The sequence below is a fragment of the Chanos chanos genome, chromosome 10 (assembly GCF_902362185.1).
Source record: "Chanos chanos chromosome 10, fChaCha1.1, whole genome shotgun sequence".
In the NCBI taxonomy this organism is placed as follows: Eukaryota; Metazoa; Chordata; class Actinopteri; order Gonorynchiformes; family Chanidae; genus Chanos; species Chanos chanos.
In genome coordinates this window covers 16,785,840-16,809,230 of record NC_044504.1, presented here as the reverse complement: position 1 = coordinate 16,809,230, position 23,391 = coordinate 16,785,840, and the positions used below count along the sequence as shown (strand labels likewise).

The following is a 23,391-nucleotide window of genomic DNA, read 5'->3' as shown; positions in this document are numbered from 1 at the left end:
TGCCGAGCTTCTTCATTGGTTAGTGTTTCCCCATTGAGTCTCCTCCACCTTTGCTTTGTCAGTTTTTATGCTTTCATTGAGGTGTATGGTAGGGTGTTAGACCAAGTATTGAGCAACTTGGTGTTTTAATTGTTGAAAGAAACAACAACAACAAAAACTTTATATTGTGCACAGTTTTGGAGAACGTTGTTGCCACGGCCCATCACAAACAATTCGCCAGGAATACACTTAAGTGAGACGGAGAGAGAACTGCCGCACTATCGCGGGAGCGACCTTGCACACAGTACTGCCGCACCATCCAGCATACTCTTGAGCTGGTCAGTTATGTTTTTATTCGCAAATTGATTCACTCTGTTGGGACATCATCCAGCAATGATTTTAACGCAAGCGACTTGTCAGAGTCTTCGTTCATAAACTTTTCAATCGTTCAAAAAATTGAAGTAGCAGGCCTCTTGCGGGATTAAAACGAAAAGTTTTGACTAAAAGGAATACAATGCCGGACCAGATTACAGTGGCAGAGTTTGTGGCCGAAACAAATGAAGATTACAAAGCGCCGACTGCCTCGAACTTCACCACTCGGATGCCTCACTGTCGGAATACTGTGGCTGCTTTGGAGGAGGTAAAGTAGTACTGATTGCAGCCTACGAAAGTTTTGTTTATTTATTATCTAATTATTTGCTGCGCGGAAAACTTCTTAAGATAACGTGGTTTAATGTGTGTGCGTTCAAGCATGGATCATTTGTTTATTGAGTTATTGGCGTTTGCTTCAGGTTCCAACTGAATATCAAACCGAAGTCAAGGGACAGAGGGAGAAACCACTGCAACTCTTTTGTCGATTTGTCTCATTTGCCTCGCCCCTCACGCATTAAAACATATGTATTTGCAAACACCTAACTTTTGTATGTATTATTTTTGTATAATTGTTTTGTCGGCGAAGTTTCTTCAACTAATATTTGCAAGTGCAATATTTAATTCGAACTGAAGTTATAATACCATATTCTGCCCACACAGCAGAGTATATGTACATCGCTTAATGTTATTATGCGATGAAAAGTTTGAATACACCTGCCAATATGTTGCAATAACATGTCACATATTCGCTGACTGGGATAAGCCATAGTCATTTCAGCAAAAGCGTCTGCCTGTAGGTAAAACTGAGACCTTTGTAGACTACCCAAACGGTTTGTCACTGTTATCCATTTGATTGGCACTTCGAATCACGAAAAAAAATCATCTAGAGAGTAACCCGCCGACAGTTTTGTAGTATTCAGCCTCGCCCTGCCAAATGGTAAAAATAGCCTCTCCCAGTACAGTCGACCGGGCTATTCTAAGAGATAGACTACACTTCAGCTTTGAATGCTATTGAATGCCTTTTTCCTGTGGGAACAGCGTTTTTAGTTTAAGATCCTAATCTTAGAGCCGTTATAAACTGATGTCCGGGCTCCACACATAAATTCGTGACCCAGCCAATTTTAATGCTCACAAAACCCACCATTTGGTAATAATACGAGAACAGTATCACAGCATCTTACACGCCATGCTCCTCTGTTGCATTATGAACATTATGAGTGTCTGTCAGGAATACAGCTTGAGATGCATGCTGCCAGGGAGACTGTATTTGTTGTAAGGAAAGTCTGATTGGATATGTAGGCAGGTGGAGAATAAAGAAGGTACATTATAGTGTTAATGTTAAAATTGGCTACAGTGTAGGATTACCCTCAGATGTTAGGATGAGAAAAATCTTGAACTGACCTTGCTCTTTTTTTTTTTTTTAACACTGATGGAAATCATGTTTGTCAGGTACATTTAAACTATGTCTTGGACAAGCCTCGAAGCTTTGATGTTCTCTTTGAGGAAAGTGTCCACCTGCTTATTATGTTCAACCACAGACTGCTCTGTTCATGAATCATAAAAACCAGTTTCAACTCTAACAAGTGAAACCATGACCAAAAAACTTTTTTTTACCCTGTGGCTACATCTTGAATTAACACACTCAGAAAATCTGGTCTGAAGCTAAACAGTTGTATTTTCTTCCCCTTTGCTTTCAGTTCTTGTGGTCATGGTAATTAAGTCTGTCTCTGTCTCTCTCTCTCTCTCTCTCTCTCTCTCTCTCTCTCTCTCTCTCTCATATTTATATAGATTTGGCATGGAAAACACAGGCCCAAATGTTGTGGGGACAGGCACAGAATCTGCTCTCTCACTTTGACATCGTGTCTTTGAAAATAATCCCAAACACCTCCACATACTGGGGAGAGGAAGCTGCCTTGAATTAGAAAGCGTGCTCACATTTTATGACTGTGCTAAAACACAGTCATAGCGACAACAAGTATATATTTGTGTGTGTTCCATTGAGCACTTGTGGGTTAGCGTAGACTTTTTGTCATTCAAATGGGGATCCTCTTGCTTTTGTTGGACTGTCAAACACAGAAAAGGTTCTTTTGTTCTGCTCTGTTTATTTATATAAACCTGAAGTGTAGAAAAACAAGGATATATATCATCGCGTAATGATCCTGGTGTCCGTTTGTTCGGTGACTTCTTACGAACCTATTACGTTGAGTGTCGTGTTAGAAGGGCAGCTGTGGTAGCCAAAGCTTCTTCCAAAGATGGACAATCAATTTAAATATACTAATTACTGCTGTGGATCCAGTTAGGAATTATTTTGGTTCCATCCTCTACCCTACCCCCCCATCTGATTTTGACAAACTAGGCGGAACAGCTGGTCAGGTGTTTGTATCACATTTCAGTGACTAAGCTTTGTCTTTGCTTGCTCTTTCAAAAGAGGCTCTAAACGCTAGTGAACCACTCCATGAGGATAAGATGAACAGTGTTTCTGTTATATACTACTCTGGATTCATCATTTTTTTAATCTTTGAGTCTTGAGTCAGCACAGTGCTCTAGGTGAAAAAAATGGTTAATTTACAGTGCTTTTAGGCTCCTAAATCACACTGCATTGTCTGTGATCTTGTTTTCGTTTTGAACTGATTTTTTTTCTTTGCTGCTTTTTAGCTTTGATATGTGCCCTCACTCTGTTGGAAGGTGAATTGAGGGTAAGAGGGATCAGAATCAATAAGCCCCATTCCTTGATCTGATTTATGAAGTCCTGCTCCTCGACAACAGAGCCAAAGAGATGCACTTCTCTGGATCTTTTTATGTTCCACCCACTGATGGCTGTTGTTCAATTACATTATCTTGTAACGGTGGTGGCGAATTTTACAAGGCAGTGTACAATGTTTCTTTTTTTTTTTTTTTTGGCAAAAAATAGGATTTGTACGTGGAGTAGCAACAGAAGACTTATTTGACCTGTGTTTTCCTGCAGTGCTCTCTTAAGATGCCTCTGAGACTACGTTGGCTAAAACTGAATCTATGATACAACTAAGTAAAAGAATAAACTGTTAGTAGTCAGCTGCTCTCTGTCTGAGAAATTATACTGGACATGCCCTTTCATGAATTGAGGGACATGGCTAGACAAACAGTAAGCAATTTGTTGAGTGCTATTTGTAATGGAAATGCAAAATTGTCATGTTGTAGAGAAACCACCCCTCCCCCCTCCCAAAAAAGAGAACAGGTGATCTGTCATATCTCAGATCCTTAACAAAACAACATTCTTGAAGTCTAAAGAGCAAGCTAAGCCAAACACCCCTGTAAGGCCCAATTATTAACCATGAAAATGACCTGCTTGTCTAGCTGGGGTTGTTTAGCAGCCCCTAGCTCTTGTCCAGTTTGTCCTTTTGGTCATTCTTGGATGGGTTCTGGGAGTGCTGGCTCATTTTCTCATGTTGGTATTTTAGTAATGTGCCTGAGAGGCATATGGTGCAAAGGGATTACAGGCATATATTAAAGGAATGGCCAGCATCCTTTGCAACTGTTGGTACCAGCCATACTTCTTGAGTGAGACCTCTCTACAGAGTTCATATGAATGCTAGGGTCTGCCTGTCATCTAAAAATAGAACATGGGACACCATATAAACCTCATGTTATACAGGATCAATACAAGATTTTGGCAGAGTGTTTGTTGGGTTACAGAAATGATTCTCAGAAAGGAACAGAGTGATTTTTTTTAAAGACCCCAACACCATTCTAAGAATTTAGATTTCATTTAACTGCTAATTAGATCCCTTGATACGCTTGGTATTTGCGTCCTCTAAAGCAGTTGTCAGTGACCGTGAAACCAGCTTAAACAGTTTCGCTTCTTCCATGTGTTTTTGCCGTCATCCTGGTCAGCTGGAGAGTGTGGCCTTGTTTGCTCCGTGATTCTTTGTGTTGTTCTGGGCAGTGCTGATGGGAACATCCCATCCAAGAGGGGGACATCTGTGCAAAGGAACAGGTGGGAGAGGGGGGAAAGTTTTGATGAGCACACACGAAAGGGGATTAAGAATACAGATACAATCTCAAACCAACGGTATTGGGAACTCGGTCTGTCAGACGTTTGGTGCCTGGTCTGACTGCCACCTCGTTCTGTCTGTTCTCTTTTTAAGAAGCTTATGGTACTCACAGTAATTGAAATTGAATGAGTGACAGATTCACTGTTGTTCCCAGTTAATTGGTCTTCAGTCTCACAAACTCCCTTTCAAGAAAATCGCAGGAGTTGCAAATTGAAACATTTATTTGAAGTTTGTAAATGGACATGGCGTGTGTTAAAAACAGTGTCTGAGCCATGTAATTTTGTGACACAGCCATAGCTCTTGTGTGCGGACTGTCTTTGAGGAGCCTTGCTATAAAGTTGAGTGTTGGAAGTCATGGTCCTAAAACATTTGAGGCCACCGCCTTGGAACCTGTTGTGGAAGGATATCGGACCCCTGATGCAATGGGGGAGTTCAGAATAGTAGGAGGTTTAGGAAATCCCATTAATTGGGTGGAGCACTGGGCATTGATCTAGGAGGGGTCAAGAGTGCACTGGCCTTTGTTCCAGAAGTGTTAATGGGGTCCGGGAGGCGCTCCATCAGAAGGTCTGTCACAGATTGCCATGGACAACTCCTTCTCACAGCCATTGTTAGCTGTCAGGCGTGTCTCTTCATTAATGAACTCCGTCATTGATTTGTTGTTGCTGCTTTTGAGAAAAGCAGATGTTTTCCCAGAGGTTCCTACCAATAATGTTATGTTGTCACTTTTACTTCAAAGGAACAAACTAGACAAGCATAGAAAGTTGGCTGCTAAATGTATGGATTATATTTGGGGGGGGGGGGGGTTGTTGCCTTGTACCTTAAATGTTATCATTAAATTGTCATTTAGATTTCATTCTTAGAGAGTGCATGGACTTTAATGAATTATCAATTAGGTCTTTCTGTATTCATTATGTATTCATTATTTATAATGATACATGTTCTTTTCAGTTCTGTATGTCATCTGCATACCCATAGTTTGGCCGCCTTCACAGTTCGGCAACAGCTCTATATTTCATAAGGATGAATTTTTAATGCCTTAGAAAACCAGCAGATGCAGTGTCTGGCAGTGCCTGCTGAACTTGTCTGCTGTCTTCAGCCAGACTAGATCCTGAAACGCAATCAAGTCCCAGAAGACTTCAAAGAACCACGTCTCTTCTGTGCCTCAAAAAACACACACATCAGTCCATAACATTTAACCTTTCTACCACATGTTCCTTAGGTTCCATTTTGCTAACCTTTTCCAGGTGAAGTAGAGCTATCCTTCATTGATTTCATATCTTCGGCTCCCTTTGCTGTGTTCCGGGGTTTAAAAAATGGGAGTGGGCCACGTTAAGTCTCTTACTTCTCTCAGATATGCACATTTGGCCTTCATTTACTCCTTCACCGCCCTCCTTTCAGAACCCTGCTGTTTACAGACTTAACAAAGCAGTTGGTTCACAGCCTTGTTTAGTCTCTACATGTGCAGTCAACTTGCCTACTTCTTGTTCTTACCTGAAGTAGCTAGATGTTTTGAGTTGAAAATTCAGTCAATTTCTGTGTGCTTAGTTTTGTTTTGATTTGACATTTCAACTCTGCAAATGTTCTATGTATGTTTGCTTGCACTAGGGGAAAACAATGTCGAAAATTCCCTTGTTTTTGTGACACCCTACTAGACATTCTGTTGGTGATTGCGTGTCCAGTTTCACTATGTGCTTGCCCTTTTGGTTGGCTAAAAGCCATTGATGGAGAAAACTCACCTGGCTGCTGACTAAGCCTGGGTGTATTTCCAGTTTAGGCACAATATGGTGTAACCCAGCATGATACAGTCCAACCACCATGTCCTCCAATTCATTGATTCCTACTAATATCCCGTTGGACCAGCTTCACCGCCTTTTTTCATGCCAGGACAGAACTATTGCACTTGAGTCAGCCAGCCACTAGTTTCACAATTAAAGTACAGGTAGACTTGAGTGTGTTGGTACCAAGCTTGATCCAAAATTTTCTTAAAAGGAGCTTCTTAGACAGGACTTTTTCTTATGTGTTGTCATTTATTGATTCGAGTGAGCTGTTGATCAGTTGAAAAGGTTTAATAAGGTTGTTGGGAGAGGATCCATGTTTGTTTCATTTCTTGTAGCCGCTCTTGAGTCTCCTACCATACACCAAGTACCATACAGACGTAAAGGCGACAGTTTTAAGTGTCTGCTGTAGAGCAAAAGGTCCTCCAGAGGAAAAAAAAAAGTGTCTCCACTCAACACAAATGGCAGTGTTCATTTCTGTGTGTTGTTGTCAACAGTGTTTTCAGAGACAGGAAATATACAGACTGGCACGTTCAATGTCTGACACGTTTTTTCAAACAAGTGTTTGTTTTCTCAAGCAGTTTAATTACCTCACTTAAATCCTCGCCAAAGTGTGATTATTGGCGCTAGCAGGTGGCTGCTGTTCAGGTCAGTAGAATCCCTTTATAGCTTCCACAGAGCAGTTTAAGCCAGAGGAGGGTGTTTCTGCCTCAGAGAGCGCACATCTCTCTCTCTCTCTCTCTCTCTCTCTCTCTCTCTCTCTCTCTCTCTCTCTCTCTCCCCCTCCTCTTTCTGTCTTTCTGGGTATGCATTTGCAGTGCAGACAATGAAGGCTTTGTTGAGGATTACCATCAGTAAGAATGAGCGCATCCACTTAACTTACAGCCTGATGTGTTGTTTGTAGAGGAAACTCAGGGTTTCTGTGGAGGTTGTGAATATGTGTGTCTGTTTTTGAGGAGGTTTGTGCTGTGCAGCAGAGTTGTAGTTATTGTTTTATGGCGTAATTAAGTTCAGTCCTTTGGGAGAGGGTGTTTGTTCGATGCTCGTCAGTAACTGGGTCCCATGACACTTAGAAAGATCAGAGCTTTTGACTGCTCCTCCCGCTCAGACCTACTGGGAAAAGATAACACGCACGCACACACACACACTCAAAAAGGGAGCATCTCTCTTCACTGTTAGAACTATTCTTAGCAAATGGTGCATGTAAGTGTGCATTCTGAAACTAGTCACTTGCTGTCACAATGTTTTGTGGGTTTGTATCTCACAAAACAAACTGTTTGCGGCTTTTTGTTACGCCCTATGTTTACCCTGTTACCAGAATTTTCCTTCAGATACACAGATATTCAGATGATATGTGACCTCATCAAAGATACTACTTGTCACACGTTTCAGTTTATAGATGAGCTCACAGTACAATAAAAAAAATCTTATTTCCTATTATAAAAGTCCTGGCACAGCCAAGATTGGCCAAACAGTGTTCACGCAGCCCAAACTAACCCATCCCAGTCCGGTCCAGTCCACTCTCAGTAGTTCTGCCAGGCAGGGAGGCTCGCAGGGGAAGAGAATGAGAAATGTGTGCTCTGCTGCTATGGTGGTCATATGTTTTTAAATGAGTTGCAGCTTTCCCTACTTCTGTTTCCTGGCTGTCTCAGAGGGGAGGCGGCATGGAGAGAGGGCTATGTGGACCCTGCCACGTGTCCCACACAATAATTGGCGCCATGTCACTCCCTCAGTGGAGTATAGGTGGAGGAGGAGGAGAGCGAGAGGAAGCATGCAACCACACCTGGTGATGAAAGCACTGCTCCTTTGCATGTAAAAAGGTGCCAGTTAATGTGGTTGATCCCCCCCCCCCCTCCTTCTCCCCGCTCCGGATTTGTGTTTATGTGCATGAGAGTAAAGGAGCTTTGCGCTGGACAGTGCAGATAGACCCCCACTGTGATCCCAATCACCCTGATGGAGCAGCCAAGATGTAGTCACAGAGAATTAGAGAACAGACGTGACACAGCAATCACTTTAATGGAGCCAGGCCCCAAGAAGCTGTTCCATTACTACGTGTGGCATGATGTGACCACACACACACACACACACACACAATTCTGCCGATTCCTGCTCTCCACAGGGAGCCCCTGCCTTTTTACTCTCCTTTCCTGTGAAGTATTTTTAATGTCTATAGTATCTCACTGAAATTCCTGGTTTTTGAAGTCTTGTCACCCTGACAGCTCACTACATGTCTCCAGTTTAAGGATTATAAGTGAGTATATCAGATATTTACCTCTTTTTTTTTTGGTGGTAAGACATATGAAGTCAGACAGTAGACAGGTCTGTCTAGAGAGGGCTTTTGACAGAAAATAAAATTTAAAGCTCCTTCATGTTCTATTTCATTTTAACACAGCACCTTCAGTAAGCACCTGTGGTATTGCAAGGCAGTGACAAATATAATATAATAAGGATATAATTTATACATAAATATGTTGATTTAGTGAAACTTATTAAGTTCAAAGTGAAAGTGGGTAATCAGCATTAAAGTTTCACTTATCTTAAACTAGGTTCAAAATATTTTGTGCATGAAGGAAACTCATGTGTGAATGCATGTCCCTAACCTAAACACACATCTGCCTACACATATAGAGTTAGGAATGGAATTTAATTAGGCACCTAAGGATCATGCCACACACAGGCACACACAGTGGTTCTGTTCCCATATTGTGTCGTGTTATATTGCTGTATATTTGTTCCCAGAACACACACTGTAGACCTTTTTTTTTTTTTTTTTTTAATACGGTTTGACCCGCTCCTCTTACGGTCACTCTGTCATGTTTTCAGAGCTGACAGTGGTTTCGAATCATCACGTATGACAAAAACATCCCAGCTCTGAAGATCGGCCTCCCAGTTCTGGAAGGCTGTTTGTTTGCTTAACCAAAACATCTGGTGCCTCAATGAAACTTGGATTCATTGCTTTCCCATATGAATTGGATAATTGCATTTTGGAATTTTTTTGGCCTAACCCCAGTTCATGTTTTGACTCTTTTTCTCTGTTGAACAAGGAAAGGGTTGGGAGATGAAAAGAGGCTATAATAATAAATAGTATAATAGGACAGCATAATAAAGTGACCCCCAGGTGGGAACCAGGCATGCGTTTTGTTTTTGACTGTCCCATAATTCCCTGCAGTTCACAGGGAGTGGGTTTTTTTTTTTTTTTTTTTGCTAGGATGTTGGCATTTTGACATGGCAGTCAGTGAAGTCACTGGACATTCACTAATAGGAGGAGAGGGTGGGTGGGGGAAGAGAGAAAAAAACCCCTCAGAAATATGCCGACCAGCAGCATTTCTTTATTATCTCTAAAAGGGTTTAGGGGGAGGGGTCTGTCGTACTAGACGTGCCGTCATCAAATAGTTACAGAACGGAGAACAATGCAGGCAGAGGCACCTCTGATCCTCCAGTGTGCAGCCTCTCAGGAATCCTTTTATTCTGTGGCGCTCCCTTTCTTAATCACACTCTGTGATTGGTCCTCTGGAGAGCTGAGCCTAGCCTTGCTTTCACCAGGCAAACACCGTCCGGTGGTCAGAATGTAATTTAGGTTCTCTTATAACTTCCGTGGATGGATATCTGATACCTGTTGTTAAGTCTTCATAGGGTTGGTCATTTATTGATGGGGGAAAAAAGAATAAAGCCTTTTAACTGTTCCGTTCCATTAACGATTAAATATTTCTTTTCTTTCATATGCAAACCTGTGTTTTATAATCTCACCTAGCATTCTTCTCTCGGCAGCTCTCTAACACCGTGGAAGAAGTGAGGGATATCCAGATGAATTTTGAAAGGCAGTGGGTGCACAACAGGAGGGTTTGTGAGGAACTCATGCATTATAAATGACCTTCTCTTTTTTCACCCTGTTTTTGTTTCTAAACCCTTGAAATATGTGGGACAAGTGCTTTAAGTCTTAGGTCAAACCAACCTCAGCTAAGCCAGGGCCAGACAGCAGATGCTGGACATGCTTTGGTCAGCCAGTTTTGAGTTAATGGCTAGCTGTGGTCTGGCAGTTAACACTAGTGATGTTGGAAGGAGGATATCAGCCTACACACAGGACAGGATGTGTGTTGGCGTTTTGTGGCTGTGGTTTTTGAAAATCAGCATCAAAAGTGGAGGTAGGATTTAGTAATTGAATCTAAGGATGAGATCTTTCTTTCTTCCTCTGACAGACATGAGATAATTGTGTCCAATAAATAGTTATCATGTTAACAATTTTATGAATAATTTATAAGATTATGTTACTTATTCTTAAAATGTTTGTTACACTTTAGGGACGGTGATGATGGTCATGGGTTAGTGCGAGATTACGTGTGTAAAAAGACTTGATAGAGTTGTTTCTGCCTTTACAGTCTCTTTTTAACCTGATGTACTTAAAGAACAGTTAAAAAAGATTGAACTGTGAACTGTTTTCACCTTGCACGGGGTGCTTAGTTAAGCAATGCTATGTTAAGTAGTCCTCCTACTGACAAGTCCTTCTCATATAGGGGTGTCAACTACAGATTAAGATTTCCAATGAGCACCTCTTTGTCATTGTCCACAAAACGAATGTCAGCACAATTTAAAATAAAATTCACTTGCGAGGTAGATCTGCCTCTCTTCTCTTCCACCAAAGCAAATGTATCAAATCAAAAAGTAATGTTTAAATCGATACTTAAACATTTAAATAATTTAAAATGAATTTTAGCTACAAGGCCATTTGTCCTCTGTTGAAAAGACATGACACCCTGTGTAGTTTAACATGTGAGAACATCTGTCAGGTAAAAGTTGTCCATTTGGCTCTTTCAGTACCACACCCTCCCTAGTATGTAATGAAGGTCCCTGGTTGAGTGGGGGTTTATAAGCCCTGAAACTCAGTCCTCTCCCAGTAGCCTGGGGACTATAGGATGACAGTCAGCGCAGTGATGGCCAGGGCAGAGCAGGCTTAGAGAAGCATGAATCCAAACTGACACGGGACAGATGGTGCCTGTTGCTGTATGCCAACACCATCTTTCTCTCCTTCACCCTGTTCTGTGGACACATTAACAATGTTTGAAAACCAATGGTATGACCTGTAACGTGGTCTCATGTGTGGTCAGTCCTCAGGGCGTGTGTGTTATCTATGTAATTGGATGAAAGAGAGCTCACTAAACATTAAAGACATTAGTGAAAGCCTGACTCCTCTCCATGAGGTGTGGTTGAAAAGACTGGAGGTATTAATGGGTCCATCAGTAGTATACTGCTGCTTCATGAACTTTTGCCTTACCCGTGACATGAGCTTTTCTGACGAGTACAAAGAATATTTGGGACAGACTAGTGATTTTCAGTGGAAGGGTGGATGTCTTTGAGTCATCTGGTCTTCATTCGGCATAGGCGCCTGAGTAACTATGGAAAAGCTTTTCAGGTGTGTTTAACTCTGATCGAAATATCACGGAAGTGGGGAAAGACATTTTCTTCATAATCTTTCAATTCACTTTTATCTCCATCTTAACTGTTTTGTGTTCTCTTTTTCTTCCAAAATGTTTCACCTTTACATGTTCAGAATGTTATTAATAGCCTTCATGGACTATATCTACCCATGCAATCCCACCAAAACCTCTGTCATCACCTCTCTACGCTTTGGAGATTAAGGAATGATGAAAGACAAACGCAAAGGAGCATAGTCACAACATCATCTCAGCTGTCGTATTCCTACCACAGCAGCTCTTTTGGGTAGAATAAGGCCAGGAGGTCCTTCCAGAAAATTCTATGTATCAGTGCTCTCTTAATGATTCACAGGGTGTGTATGTGTACATAGACCCATAGACCAAGTTTTGAAACCCTCTCCAAGTCATGCCCTTTAATTCAAAGACAGACATAATAAAGCAGATGAGATTGATTACAGTAGTGAGAACACCATGTTGAGATATGTTTTTGTGTCGTACAATTGTACAGGGAGCAAGATGACAACCTCTGGAGTGTTGTGTTAATAATGAAACCTAGTTGCCTTAAACACATGACTTGTGCACAGTGATTTCACATCTTATTCAATCCCACTACCAGCTACAGTGCATCACAGATGCATGTCAGAAATGCTTTAGAGTATTTTGAGCTGAGGAAATTTGAAGGAATGGAAAAAGAACAGAATACGGGGAAACGCATGACCCTGGAGAAGAAAATGAAAATGAAGTGTTTAAGTATAGAATGCTGGAGTCTAAAGGGAATGGACACTCAGTCAGATTGAATCAGTGAATGCATGTTCAGTTAAAAAAAAAAAATTCATGTGATCCATAATAAAACTTGGGTCTTAATGCTTTCTTTTGGCACACAAACCTGTATGTGTGGTCTTACGACTCTTGCTTACCTGAAGTCTCGACACATTCTCTCGGCTTAATGGTATGGTCAGTTTTTTGAGTCGTCAATGATAGCTGTATCTTACTCAGTAACCATACCAGTCTCTTTTTCACGTCTCCCTCCTCTCCTTTCATACCGTTACTTGCTTGCCTGGCTTGCAGTTTGCCTGGCTTGTAGTTTATAGTTTTCCTAATTTACAGTAATACACTGGTAAGCTTATGGTCTCAGTTTTCTAGAAAATGCAAAAAAAAAAAAAAAAAAAGATCCCTAGGTGAGGGTACAATTACACTATTCTTTCTCACAGAAACTTTAATTGCTAATAGAATTCATTGAGCTTTGCCAAGCTAGGAGAACAATGTCTCAGTTAACACATTGACTGGACTCAGCTGAGAGCTAAAGCCCTGTAGCTTTTACAGCCTCTCAACAATACTGATCTTTTGTTCTTTAATAAGATTACCAAGCTCTCTGTATTGGTTATCTGACTGTCTCAAGATCTTTTTTGCATGGAGCAAAATGACTGGTCCATCCCTGCAAAGGGCAGATATTCAATCTTCCCTGCAAAGGAAGACTGCGGTAATATGTGTTCACATACACATGCACGCACATGTAAAGTGTATAAATGCTACATGAGGAATCTGTTCAGGGAAAGTGAAGGTGTTATCGTTAAATGAGACTCTTGGGTTTAGAAGCAAGTCAAACTTGGACAAGTGTGGGTCACACTTTGTCATTTACCAGAATCTGAGCCTGCAGAATTTACTCTACGACTCTGTTTTCAGATGGTACTATATAAACTGCAGCAGCTGCTGCATGATTTTATTGGACACTAAAATTTTCTAGCTCAGAAAAAGTAGGATAGTGACGAGCCTTGGAGTTTCACTACAGTGGATAAACACTTATGCTTATTCGGTCTATTTGTAACAGTCCAATTCGACTTGTGTGGATTCCATTTATAATTCAGCATTCATGTGACATATTTTCTTTCTTGTGGTTTATTTTGGTTTTCCTGTCAGCTCTGTAGTGCTCATTCCCTATTGTTTTCTCAAGCTTACACTGTGCAGCACTGGTCTCACTGGCTCAGTCAGTGTGGGGCCAGTCTGACTGTTAAGTGTGAGTTGTGGCATTGTCCAGTCCTGCCCACTCAATGAAACCAAACACTCAGCAAAATAAAACACAGACAAAGCTTCCAGACAAGCATGTAGCAAGCTACTGAATGACATGTTTGGAAAAGAAATATCACAAAGCCCTTTTAATGAAAGCAGGATTTAGACTTTCCCTTGTGGGAAAAGAGTCAAATCTGTGTGAGCTCATAGTAGAGCAGAGGAACATTATGTGAGGTTTTGTCAAAAGAAAGACAGCCTGTGTGAGTGAAGGCCCGTTGCACAGAGACATAGTTATGGCGCTGATCTCTCTGGACAGGGCTTGGCAGTTAAAGGCTATATAAGCATTAATAAGAGATAACATAATCTCTTTTTTGCGGTGTCACTCATAGCTTGTGGCGGTCATCGTACAGCGGCACTGTGTCCCTTAGTTGTGAATCTGTGCTGCTTTGTTTGAGAGAGTTTTAATGGTATTGGAAGAAAACAGACAACACTTCTTCTGGTTTAGTGCTGTTTGTGTTATGCAGTGTGGGTATGCTGAATGTTATCAAGAGCTGTAGTTGGTGTGTGTGTCTGTGTGTGTGTGTGTGTGTGTGTGTGTGTGTGTGTGTGTGTGTTGTGTTTTCTCTCTCTCGAGGGGAAAACTCTGCTGCAGAGAAACTCACAGGTTTTAGCAGAAGAGGCCAGCGGCTTGCTTCCCGTTCTCCTGCAGAGTAGGGAATTGCCTCAGCTTATTTTAAGGAGTCTTTTGAATAATGAATCAACTGCAGACGGGAGGGGAGCTGCCAGCACCCCACCAATCATAGTTCCCACGTGCACCTGCCACTCCAGTTTCTCTCCATTAGATCTTATCACCCACAACAGACTGGGAACAGCTCGTCTATAGAGTCAAATACTGAATTACACTATGATACACTGGACAATGTGAATGAGTCCCAGTTCTCCGCTACTGTTAGTAACTTGAAGCAATGTGGTATTTTAGCCTGAATGGTGAGGTCTGTGGCGGCATTTTTGTTCGTTCTTTTTTGTTCATTCATTGTCTGAGATGAGTTCAGTGGTTCTGAGTCCTGTGTTGTATTCGTATATGTTTGGTCGTGTGTTAACTTTGCCAGGAACTCATTGTTTTCCTTTTTCTGTGTTTCTCTGTCTCTCTCAGGCCTTGGACGTGGATCGAAGCGTCCTGTACAAGATGAAGAAGTCAGTCAAAGCAATCTACGCCTCCGGTCTAGGTGGGTCAGGTTGAAGCTCTGCTACCGTAACACTTACACATTGGGTCCTTTGTAGCTCGTCTTGGTGTAGTATTAGCCTGGATTACACATGAGCTCACTGGATTCGTCACATTGCACTCCACTTAAAGGCAGTTGGAGAATTTGACTCAAAATGAACTGATGTCAAACAGAAGATGGGAGTGTGTGCATGTGTTTACGTGTGCGCGCGTGTGTTGAATGTTACTGGGAGAATCTGTTGGGCTTTAATAGGGCAGTAAGGGTGTGAGTGTTGGGGTGTTGGGGAAGGTTTTTGTGGTGAGAGATGGCTGATGGCCTGATGTCTGTAGATTTATGGAGCTGTTCTCCGTCTCCATCTGCTCCACAAACAATGGGGGTGAGGAGAGAAGGAGATCACGCAGGCCAACTTTCACCCAGTTTTTTTTTTTTGTCTAAGTCCATCACAACACTGAGACTCTGAATGGGAGGAGATTCAGATGATGTTGTATGAAGCGCAAAACTCTCCCATTCCCTGTTGCTTACATAATGTCATAATTTTTCAACTCCTTCACAACATATGATATATATAAGGTGTACAGCATTTATATATTCATTAGTTTGCTAGTTTTGACAGATGATTCATACAGAGGACAGCCGGTGGTGCCACTGAGTTGTGTGTGTGTCTGTGTGAGTGACAGAGGAACTGCTTACTGTCCTGGCTCTGCTGATACTGGAGAGGTCAGTGACGGGGTTTGTATTTGGTTGCATACCGAAGGCCATCAGCAGGCACGAGGCTGGGGGTGCAGGCTCTTCTGAGCTGGGCCTATTCAGCAACACTACTCTCTCTGTTCTAACACATGACAGCTGGCTCCAGCACCCCAGGGGACAGCTGGGCCACGGCACACCCTTTTACTCTGTGTGTGTATTTGTGTGTGTGTGTGTGTGTGTGTGTGTGTGTGTGTGTGTGTGTGTGGTGTGGAACCACTAGGGAAGGAGGGTGGTTATTTTCACCTCTTCCTTCTCTGCTTTGTTCTGATGAAAGTTCCTAGAACTCCCTTCATCTCTTCCCTCTGTTCCTGCTTTGTACAGATACGGCCTGTGAGTTCCCTTCCCTAAGCCCAACTACAGGTTTACAAGCTGTTTGGGAATATGAAAATATAATGATTGTTTGATTAGGGAAATAAATAATCCATAGACATCTGGTCTTGAGAGTAGGGGATTTTCACCTCATTTGAATTTTACTGGTCTCTGTCCAAGCAGCGTCTTTGGATTTGCAATAGAGATATTGTCTGTCTGGTTATTTTAATAACTCACTGACTGAAAGCTTGTTGCCCTGTAAACTTAGCTTCCAGAAAACAAATGATAGAAGACCTCTGAAACCATATTGAACATCTAATCACTTTTGTTAAGAGGCTTTTTGGACTTAAACCAACCATCTGGATTGTTTCTTAAGACCTTAATGTTGCCATTACTGTTACCAAGTACTTACTGAGTGTATGCCACCATGAATAAGAAAAATAATGGAAATTACATCAAAATATGAAGTAATGAATAAAAATGGCTTACCTCAAATTTCCTCTGTGCACACTATAGTTTTCTTTTTTCTAAAAATGACTCTGTGTGTGTGTGTGTGTGTGTGTGTGTGTGTGTGTGTGTGTGTGTGTGTGTGTGTGTGTGTGTGTGTGTGTGTGTGTGTGTGTTGCCATGGGAATGAGGCAGGGCTCCTCTAAGTCCAGGCCTTGACCCTGAATTTAAGCTTGATTAATTCTGCTGTGCTCATAAAGGTTTAATTACCAGCAGAGAGCAGGGCAGCCTGGATTAGGTCAGTGTTGGAGGCAGCCAGACAGACAGTCGGGGGTATGAAACTTCACTTGTCCACGTGTGAGAGAGAGCGAGTGAGACAGAGAGACAGACAGACAGGCAGAGACAGCTTTCTTGTAGTTTACACTGTTCAGAAATGCTATGGTCCCTGACACATCTCTAAACAACACTGTTTTAGTACTAAATGGACCAGAACGGAAAAACAGTGCCTTCCAAATTTGTCCGAGTGGATATACATGTAACGTTTAAACAAATCATTGTTATCACCAAAGGGCTAACATGAAACATTTTTGGAACACTTTATTCATTAATCTCATTTAAATCTAGAACATTCCTCACCTTCAAAAGCAAGATATTCTTCAATGTAATGATAGGTTGTTATGACCATATATATGTATAAGATTGTGTTCCACCCTTAAAAAGACCTAAAAAGACTTAAGCTGTTATTCAAGAGGAGAATATTCTACAGAGATAAGCTATTGTTCTGGAAGCTTTTCCTACTTGGTTATTTGTCCTGAGTTCAGACATGACTGTATATTGTTCATGAGGAATGCTAAGCCAATATTTCCCCAGCTGAAGGCTATGACAAATTCAGTTGGACAGCTAATAGATGAAGCTGTTTCCAAAACCCCTCTTCCGTGTGTATGCACATATACACACCTATGTATGTATGTATGTGTTTAGATGTATGTGTGTGTGTGTGTGTGTGTATATCTGTGTGTATGTATGTATAGATATAGATATATGTATATATGTGTGTGTGTATATATATATATATATATAGATAGATAGATAGATAGATAGATAGATAGGTATTTTTTTATGTAGGGGTGTGTGTGTGTATGTCAAGGCCTTCGTAGGAACAGATAACATGGCTTGTTAAGACACCTTATTTGAGTGAAGACATCCTTATTCACTGGGCTCTTGTGTCTTAATGGAGCTGTGAGGGTTTTGGCTTAGCCACAGTCCCAGTAGGGGACAGGCTTTAGTATGCTGTCAGCCTCGGTAGCTGAAGAGATAGTCAAGTCTCTGTTTGATGTGGGCTCCTCTGGGCCTTGGCTCTCAGCTCCAGCATTCCTCATGTGAGAGCCAGGGTTGCTGAGATATGGACGTCTCACTGCTGACGAATTCTTTATGAACTGAGGGGCCCCAACCTGTCTGTCCAGGGTACTTCTTCCCGCTCTGACTGAGTGGGAACCTTAGCCGCTGCTAAGGTACATCTTAAGGACAAAGGATAAAAATCTTGATTTCTTCAAAATTCAAGGCAATAACCCAATTTTTCTCTGGGCTTTCTAGACGTCATTCAGTTTAAAATTGTTCATGTAGTCCCCCCCCCCCAACCCCCCCTCAGGTTTAGATGACGCAGGTGTTTGATAGCATGTGGATTTTCTAGCTACACACAGTTACTATTTCTCTGAAACTCTTTTAATTCTTTCTGTAGCTCTTGGGTTGTCAGCACAAGTGTGCCAAATAACTAGACAAGGTTGTCCATCATGGCTTTTGGGTTTTCATTGTGTCTGTTTACCCAAGCCTTAGTGTGTATACCTCTCCAACACAGTGTACAATACTTCCCCTGTCCCGTCAATGTCAAAGATCTCAGCTCTCGGTTCTGACACATGAACGGGAGGCACTGCTCTCTCCTCATCTCCAACAGTGAGCACTTCTGTCTAGCACTGTGATATTAGATATGATTGGCAATAGGATCTGTAACAAAGACAGGAAAGAGGAGGTGGAAAGAGAGAGAGGGGAGACAGCGAGAGCACAAAATAATGACAGAAGTAGAACATCCACACCTGGAGCTTGTGTAACAATGACAAACCCCCTGATTCATCTTGATCATCCCGTATTATCTCTCGCCGTGTTACTCAGATTGATATTATATTTGATCTTAGCAGGGGAGGGCGATGCCTTTTGGTAACGGTACCGTGGCTGAGAGCAGGTTTGTACGGTTTGTTCCGACTTGTTGTGATTTCATACGAATTTCTTTGTAGGCAACCACATTAAAAAGCGTGAACATTGTTAGGGCCTGTTTACTGTTACCACTGAACTGAAATTGAAATTTAGTAAACGCAGGTGTATGCAGATGTGCTTTAATGTGACTCACAATGTTTATTTGTGAGTGGAGCGGCCTCAAAAGTGCTAAAGAAATTAGCGTTTGGATGGGAGGGCTTTCGTGAGCCCCCTTGCCTCTCTCAGGGGTGAAGCTGAAGAATGAAGACAGCTGCTCTCTTGTTTTTGTCACATTATTTAGTGAATTGTCACTAACCTTCCCTCATCTCCAAAGAGTTTGTTTGTGTTTGTTTTCCTGTTGTGATGCCTTTGGCTTTGTGGAACAAAGCTGTCTACTGCCTGTTAGCTAGAGCTAAAAAAAAAAAAAAAAGATCAGGGATCAAAAAGACATGATATTGGTCCAAGTATGGTTTTGGACAAGGTCTATGAACATATCATTCAACAACCATAAATTCTCTATTTCAGTATATTTGGAACCACTACCCAACACCCCAATATTGTGTGTGTGTGTATGTGTGTATGCGTGTGATCTGGGAGCCTGAGGAGACCTGTATCTCACTGCTGTCTCTTAATTAAACATAGATAAGTTAAAGAAGGGGAAAAAAAACAAAACAAAAACTAAACAGGCCTGTTTATGGTTAGATAATCTGCAACATGGCCCTGAGTGACCTGACAAAAATTTTTCTGTGTGTGTGAGGGAAAGAGACAGAAAGAGAGAGGCATATTGTTTTCTGCCCCCAGCACCACCCCACACACACATTCCCAAACAACAAAACAGCCCTGTGCCTCTTTATTTCGGACCGCACAGAATACGCCTGCGTTTGGTTATGTTAATGCCAAGCGAGAGTCAGTCAGTCGGAAAAGCCTTGGAGTCTAACCGAACACGCTTTAAAGCTTTTAACTCTGAGTTGTTGTCATCAGGGGGGCAGCCTGTGATTTAAGCTGTGTGTTGTGCTGTCATAGATGAGAAGGCTATGTCTGCTCCACACTCGTATACCACTTCAAAACAAAGGCCAATTCCCACTGCTGCTAACGTGCCAGGACAGCAGGAGACAAAAGCTGGTCAGTTTGTAACCCAAACAAGGCCAGTGTTGAGCCTGTACACAGCTCCCTAGGGTTGGACATGTATTGTCACAACATTGGACATGGACCCAGCTGGAGATCTCTCTCTCTCTTTCTCTCTCTGTCTCTGTCTCTGTCTCTCTCTCTCTCTCTCTCTCTCTCTCTCTCTCTCTCTATGCTCAGTATCCAAATGAGAGCATTCAACCATGTGGCCATTAGTTTCGATGGCGTTCTGCTGTACTCCTAGCCCCAGTCACTCATGATGCTTTTGATGGTACATCATGAACCCCTCACTGGCATGGCATTTGACATTGCCTGTGAAAACGCCTTCTGGTGATAATTGTACTAATGTATAGCTCTGTAGTGGGTTTTTGCTATGCTTGAATCTGCTGCTCTGTAACCATGGAAACATTTGTGTTGTGAGGGCAGGTTTTTTTTTTTTTTTTTTTGAGATGTTGAGAGAGTGGCAAGTTGTTAGGTTTAGTTTGTGACTGAGGAGGCAAAGGAAAGTGGGCGGTTGTAATCTGACTCAGAGAGTTGGAAAATTTAAGTTTGACAGTTCATGGGCAGTATTAATGGAGAGTAAAAAGATAATGCTCTTACATATAAGAAGTGTAAAATGTGTTTTGTCATAAGATTCTTGGTTTTGTACTCTTTAATTGGAAAATCTTCTGACTGAACCTTAGCGTCAGGGTGGAAAAATGTCATCAATAAAAGTTGAAGTATGAATGTCCTGACGAAGCAGACTGTTAAAAAGTGTGTTGTGTTAGGCACCGTGTCCAGACACATGCTCGGCAGTAATGAGATCAGTTGAGTCACCGGCGAGCGGCAGGTGCTGAGAGGGAGGCGGTCTTCACACTCCTCCACATTCGGTCTGTCCCTTCTCCACTACCTCTAACTTCTATTTGTCACTGCTTCTGACAGGACCTGCTTCTCCTCCTGATTGGACAGTGGAAATATTGACTTCCCTCACTGGTGTTAAATGACAAGGTTGGCCACCTTAGGGTTGCATGTGAGACGCTTGATCAATAAATAGCATAATTATGTCATTCAGTTAACTCCATCTTAACCCAAAAGACCTTGAGAAGGTAAGACATCAATTCTGTGTTCCCACTGGTACAGTGTGTTTCCTAAAAAGATACAAGTTCTCATTTGTTATTCTTTGAGCAGTTTGGTACATGTTTCGTAATATCAGAAGAGCTCCTTTATTTCCCTCTTTTTTTATTTTTTATTTAAACAGCGGTGCCTCAACATGAGGTGTAGTTGCGTAATCCTTTTCATTTGATCAGGGACGTTTCTTCCTGCTTGTTCTGGGCTGACCTCCTGTCTAATCCCTTGTTCAATCTGCTTGACTTGCTCTTCAGGGAAACCCAGGAAAGCACATGTCTACATTGAAGTCATATAAAACATGTTGTAACAAAGTTTCCGTGAACTCATGAGTTCATATAAGCTTTGTTAGACCTTGTTCACATATGTACTTGACTGGTGTCTTCAAGCTTTGTTGCATTAAGCCACATATAGACAGATAGGAACTCTGAGACAGCCAGTTCCTCTTGAAGTCAGTCTGTTTTGGCTGAAGGCACATGGCTCCTGCTTAGGGAGTCACATCAGAGTAACTGCTCAACTCCTTTCACCTTTCATCCTGTCCATTTATGTCCCTGTCTCCCGAAGACCGTGTGTCAAAGACCAAGAGCTCGTCTTAGATCACATACCTACTTACAGCCTGAGAGTCTGCATAACTTTTATGTATTATTCACTCGAGGACATTGATTTTTTTTATGTTAGGCAGATTGATCTGAACAAATCCCTTTGTTTTGAAGTGAACGAGTCTGTGTCCCGCCTGCCTCTGTGCTGTTTTAAAGTGCGTGTTGTCAGCACTGTGGCAGCCTGACAGAGTTGTGCCAGTGTGGCTGAGTGGTGTGTCTCTTAAGTGGTTGGGACAACTCGCACATGGGAGAGGAGTGAAATTCCTGGCAGGTGTTGATTGCAAACAGGCCTCAAGGCACTCAACATTTGCCCAGAACTCCCCGCTGCCGATAACCCCCCCTGCACAGATAGTAAATTTTTATTTCGTGTTTGTACTTGTCAATTCCATATTGTTTTCCCATGGGAAGATTACGGGAGGGGTTTAGTTGACCGCACATCACTGGAAATAACAACATGTATATTAACAGACAGGATCTTTACGGAGTTTTGTTCAAATTCATTGAGTCTTGCATTTCAGTAAAGGCTGAAAAAGAATGTAAAATTAGAGCTGCTTAGACTTAAACTTCTGGATAATGGGTATAAATTCCCCTATTACATTATCAGGGTCTTTGGGCTTGTTCAGTCAGTGAAACAATGGGCAGGGACTGAGCCGTGGAATTCTTGGAAAAATAATTATGCTCAGTCTATTCCTGGCTGACTGGATAGTGAGTGATTTGGCTGTTATGCAAGTGATATTACTCTCAACCCAATGAGTGCCCAGAAGAAGTGAGCCAGTGAAGTCAAAGACATGACACATACAAAAACAGCCGTTGTGAGAGACTATTAACTCCCTGTCAATACAATCATGTGATACCCTTTATAATTATTTTTTGTTCAGCCATTCAGTTGCTAGCCTTCGAGGAATTCTTTTAAAAGGACTTAATGCTTAGTTTTCATTGTAATGTTTTACATCTAATTCTATGTTTACATCTAATTCTATTTCAGCATCTAATTCTATGTGCAGTGGGTTGATGGATTTTTTTATGATCTGGAAGGATAATGGCTATGCAGCTAGTTTGATGTCTAAAGTATTGATGATGGAGTGTGATGAAGTTTTGGTCTTTGCTTTGTTCTCTCAGCCCATGTGGAGAATGAGGAACAGTACACACAGGCTCTGGAGAAGTTCGGGGAGAACTGTGTCTACAGAGACGATCCTGACCTTGGTTCTGCCTTCCTCAAGTTCTCTGTCTTTACCAAGGAACTCACAGCTCTCTTCAAGAACCTGGTGGGGAACTGTTTGAGTCTGTATGTTTTTATGGCTTTTATTTCAGACATTGTCAGTTTTTTTTAATGTATATAAAATGTTGTGCCCTCTGGCTGCATGTATTTCTGTTTGTTTGAATCAGGCTAGTCATGACTTGTGTATGCAAATTAATTTACAGTTGGGTGTCTCTGGTGTGAATTGCAAAGAGGGGGTGGGAAGGGACGATAACATTCAAAAGTCATTTCAAACTGCCAGATTTCCTTCCCACTGTTTATGGGTTTTGAGTCCCACTGGGCACAGACACAATCTTAAATCATTTGTCTGTAGGGTGTAACATTCTCAGCTCATATATAAAATGTTATTCTTATGGTGCCACAATTCTGTTAAATCCAGTTTAGGCAAATCCGCCATCAACGGCGTTGTCACAAATGTCTCCAGTTTCTTAAGATGTTTTTGTCTCTCAGGCACTCACAATGTATATTAATGGCTCACTCATTTTTATGTATGTCAATTGCGCATATTTTATCATTTGCTTCTCTTCAATCTGGATGTGACAAAGCACTGCCTCATTGGCTTGACTACTTTTATTGTTTGCACAATTACAATCATAATTAGCAATGAGATGCTGTAATAACATCATGGCTAATAACATTCTCTCTAGTTTCAGAATATGAACAATATCATCACTTTCCCATTGGACAGTCTGTTGAAGGGAGATCTGAAGGGTGTGAAGGGCGTAAGTGACGTCATCTT

At 41.7% G+C, this 23,391-nt stretch overlaps 1 protein-coding gene across 1 annotated transcript in view; it reads left to right on the top strand.

Moving 5' to 3' along the window:
• Positions 1-493: 493 nt before the first annotated feature.
• asap2a (ArfGAP with SH3 domain, ankyrin repeat and PH domain 2a) overlaps positions 494-23,391 on the top strand; it is a 40,843-nt gene continuing 17,945 nt past the window's right edge. The window contains exons 1-4 of the mRNA XM_030787416.1: positions 494-619; positions 14,747-14,819; positions 22,514-22,659; positions 23,300-23,374. Of these exons, the coding sequence (XP_030643276.1) occupies positions 494-619; positions 14,747-14,819; positions 22,514-22,659; positions 23,300-23,374 (420 nt within the window). The remainder of the gene's footprint in view (positions 620-14,746; positions 14,820-22,513; positions 22,660-23,299; positions 23,375-23,391) is intronic.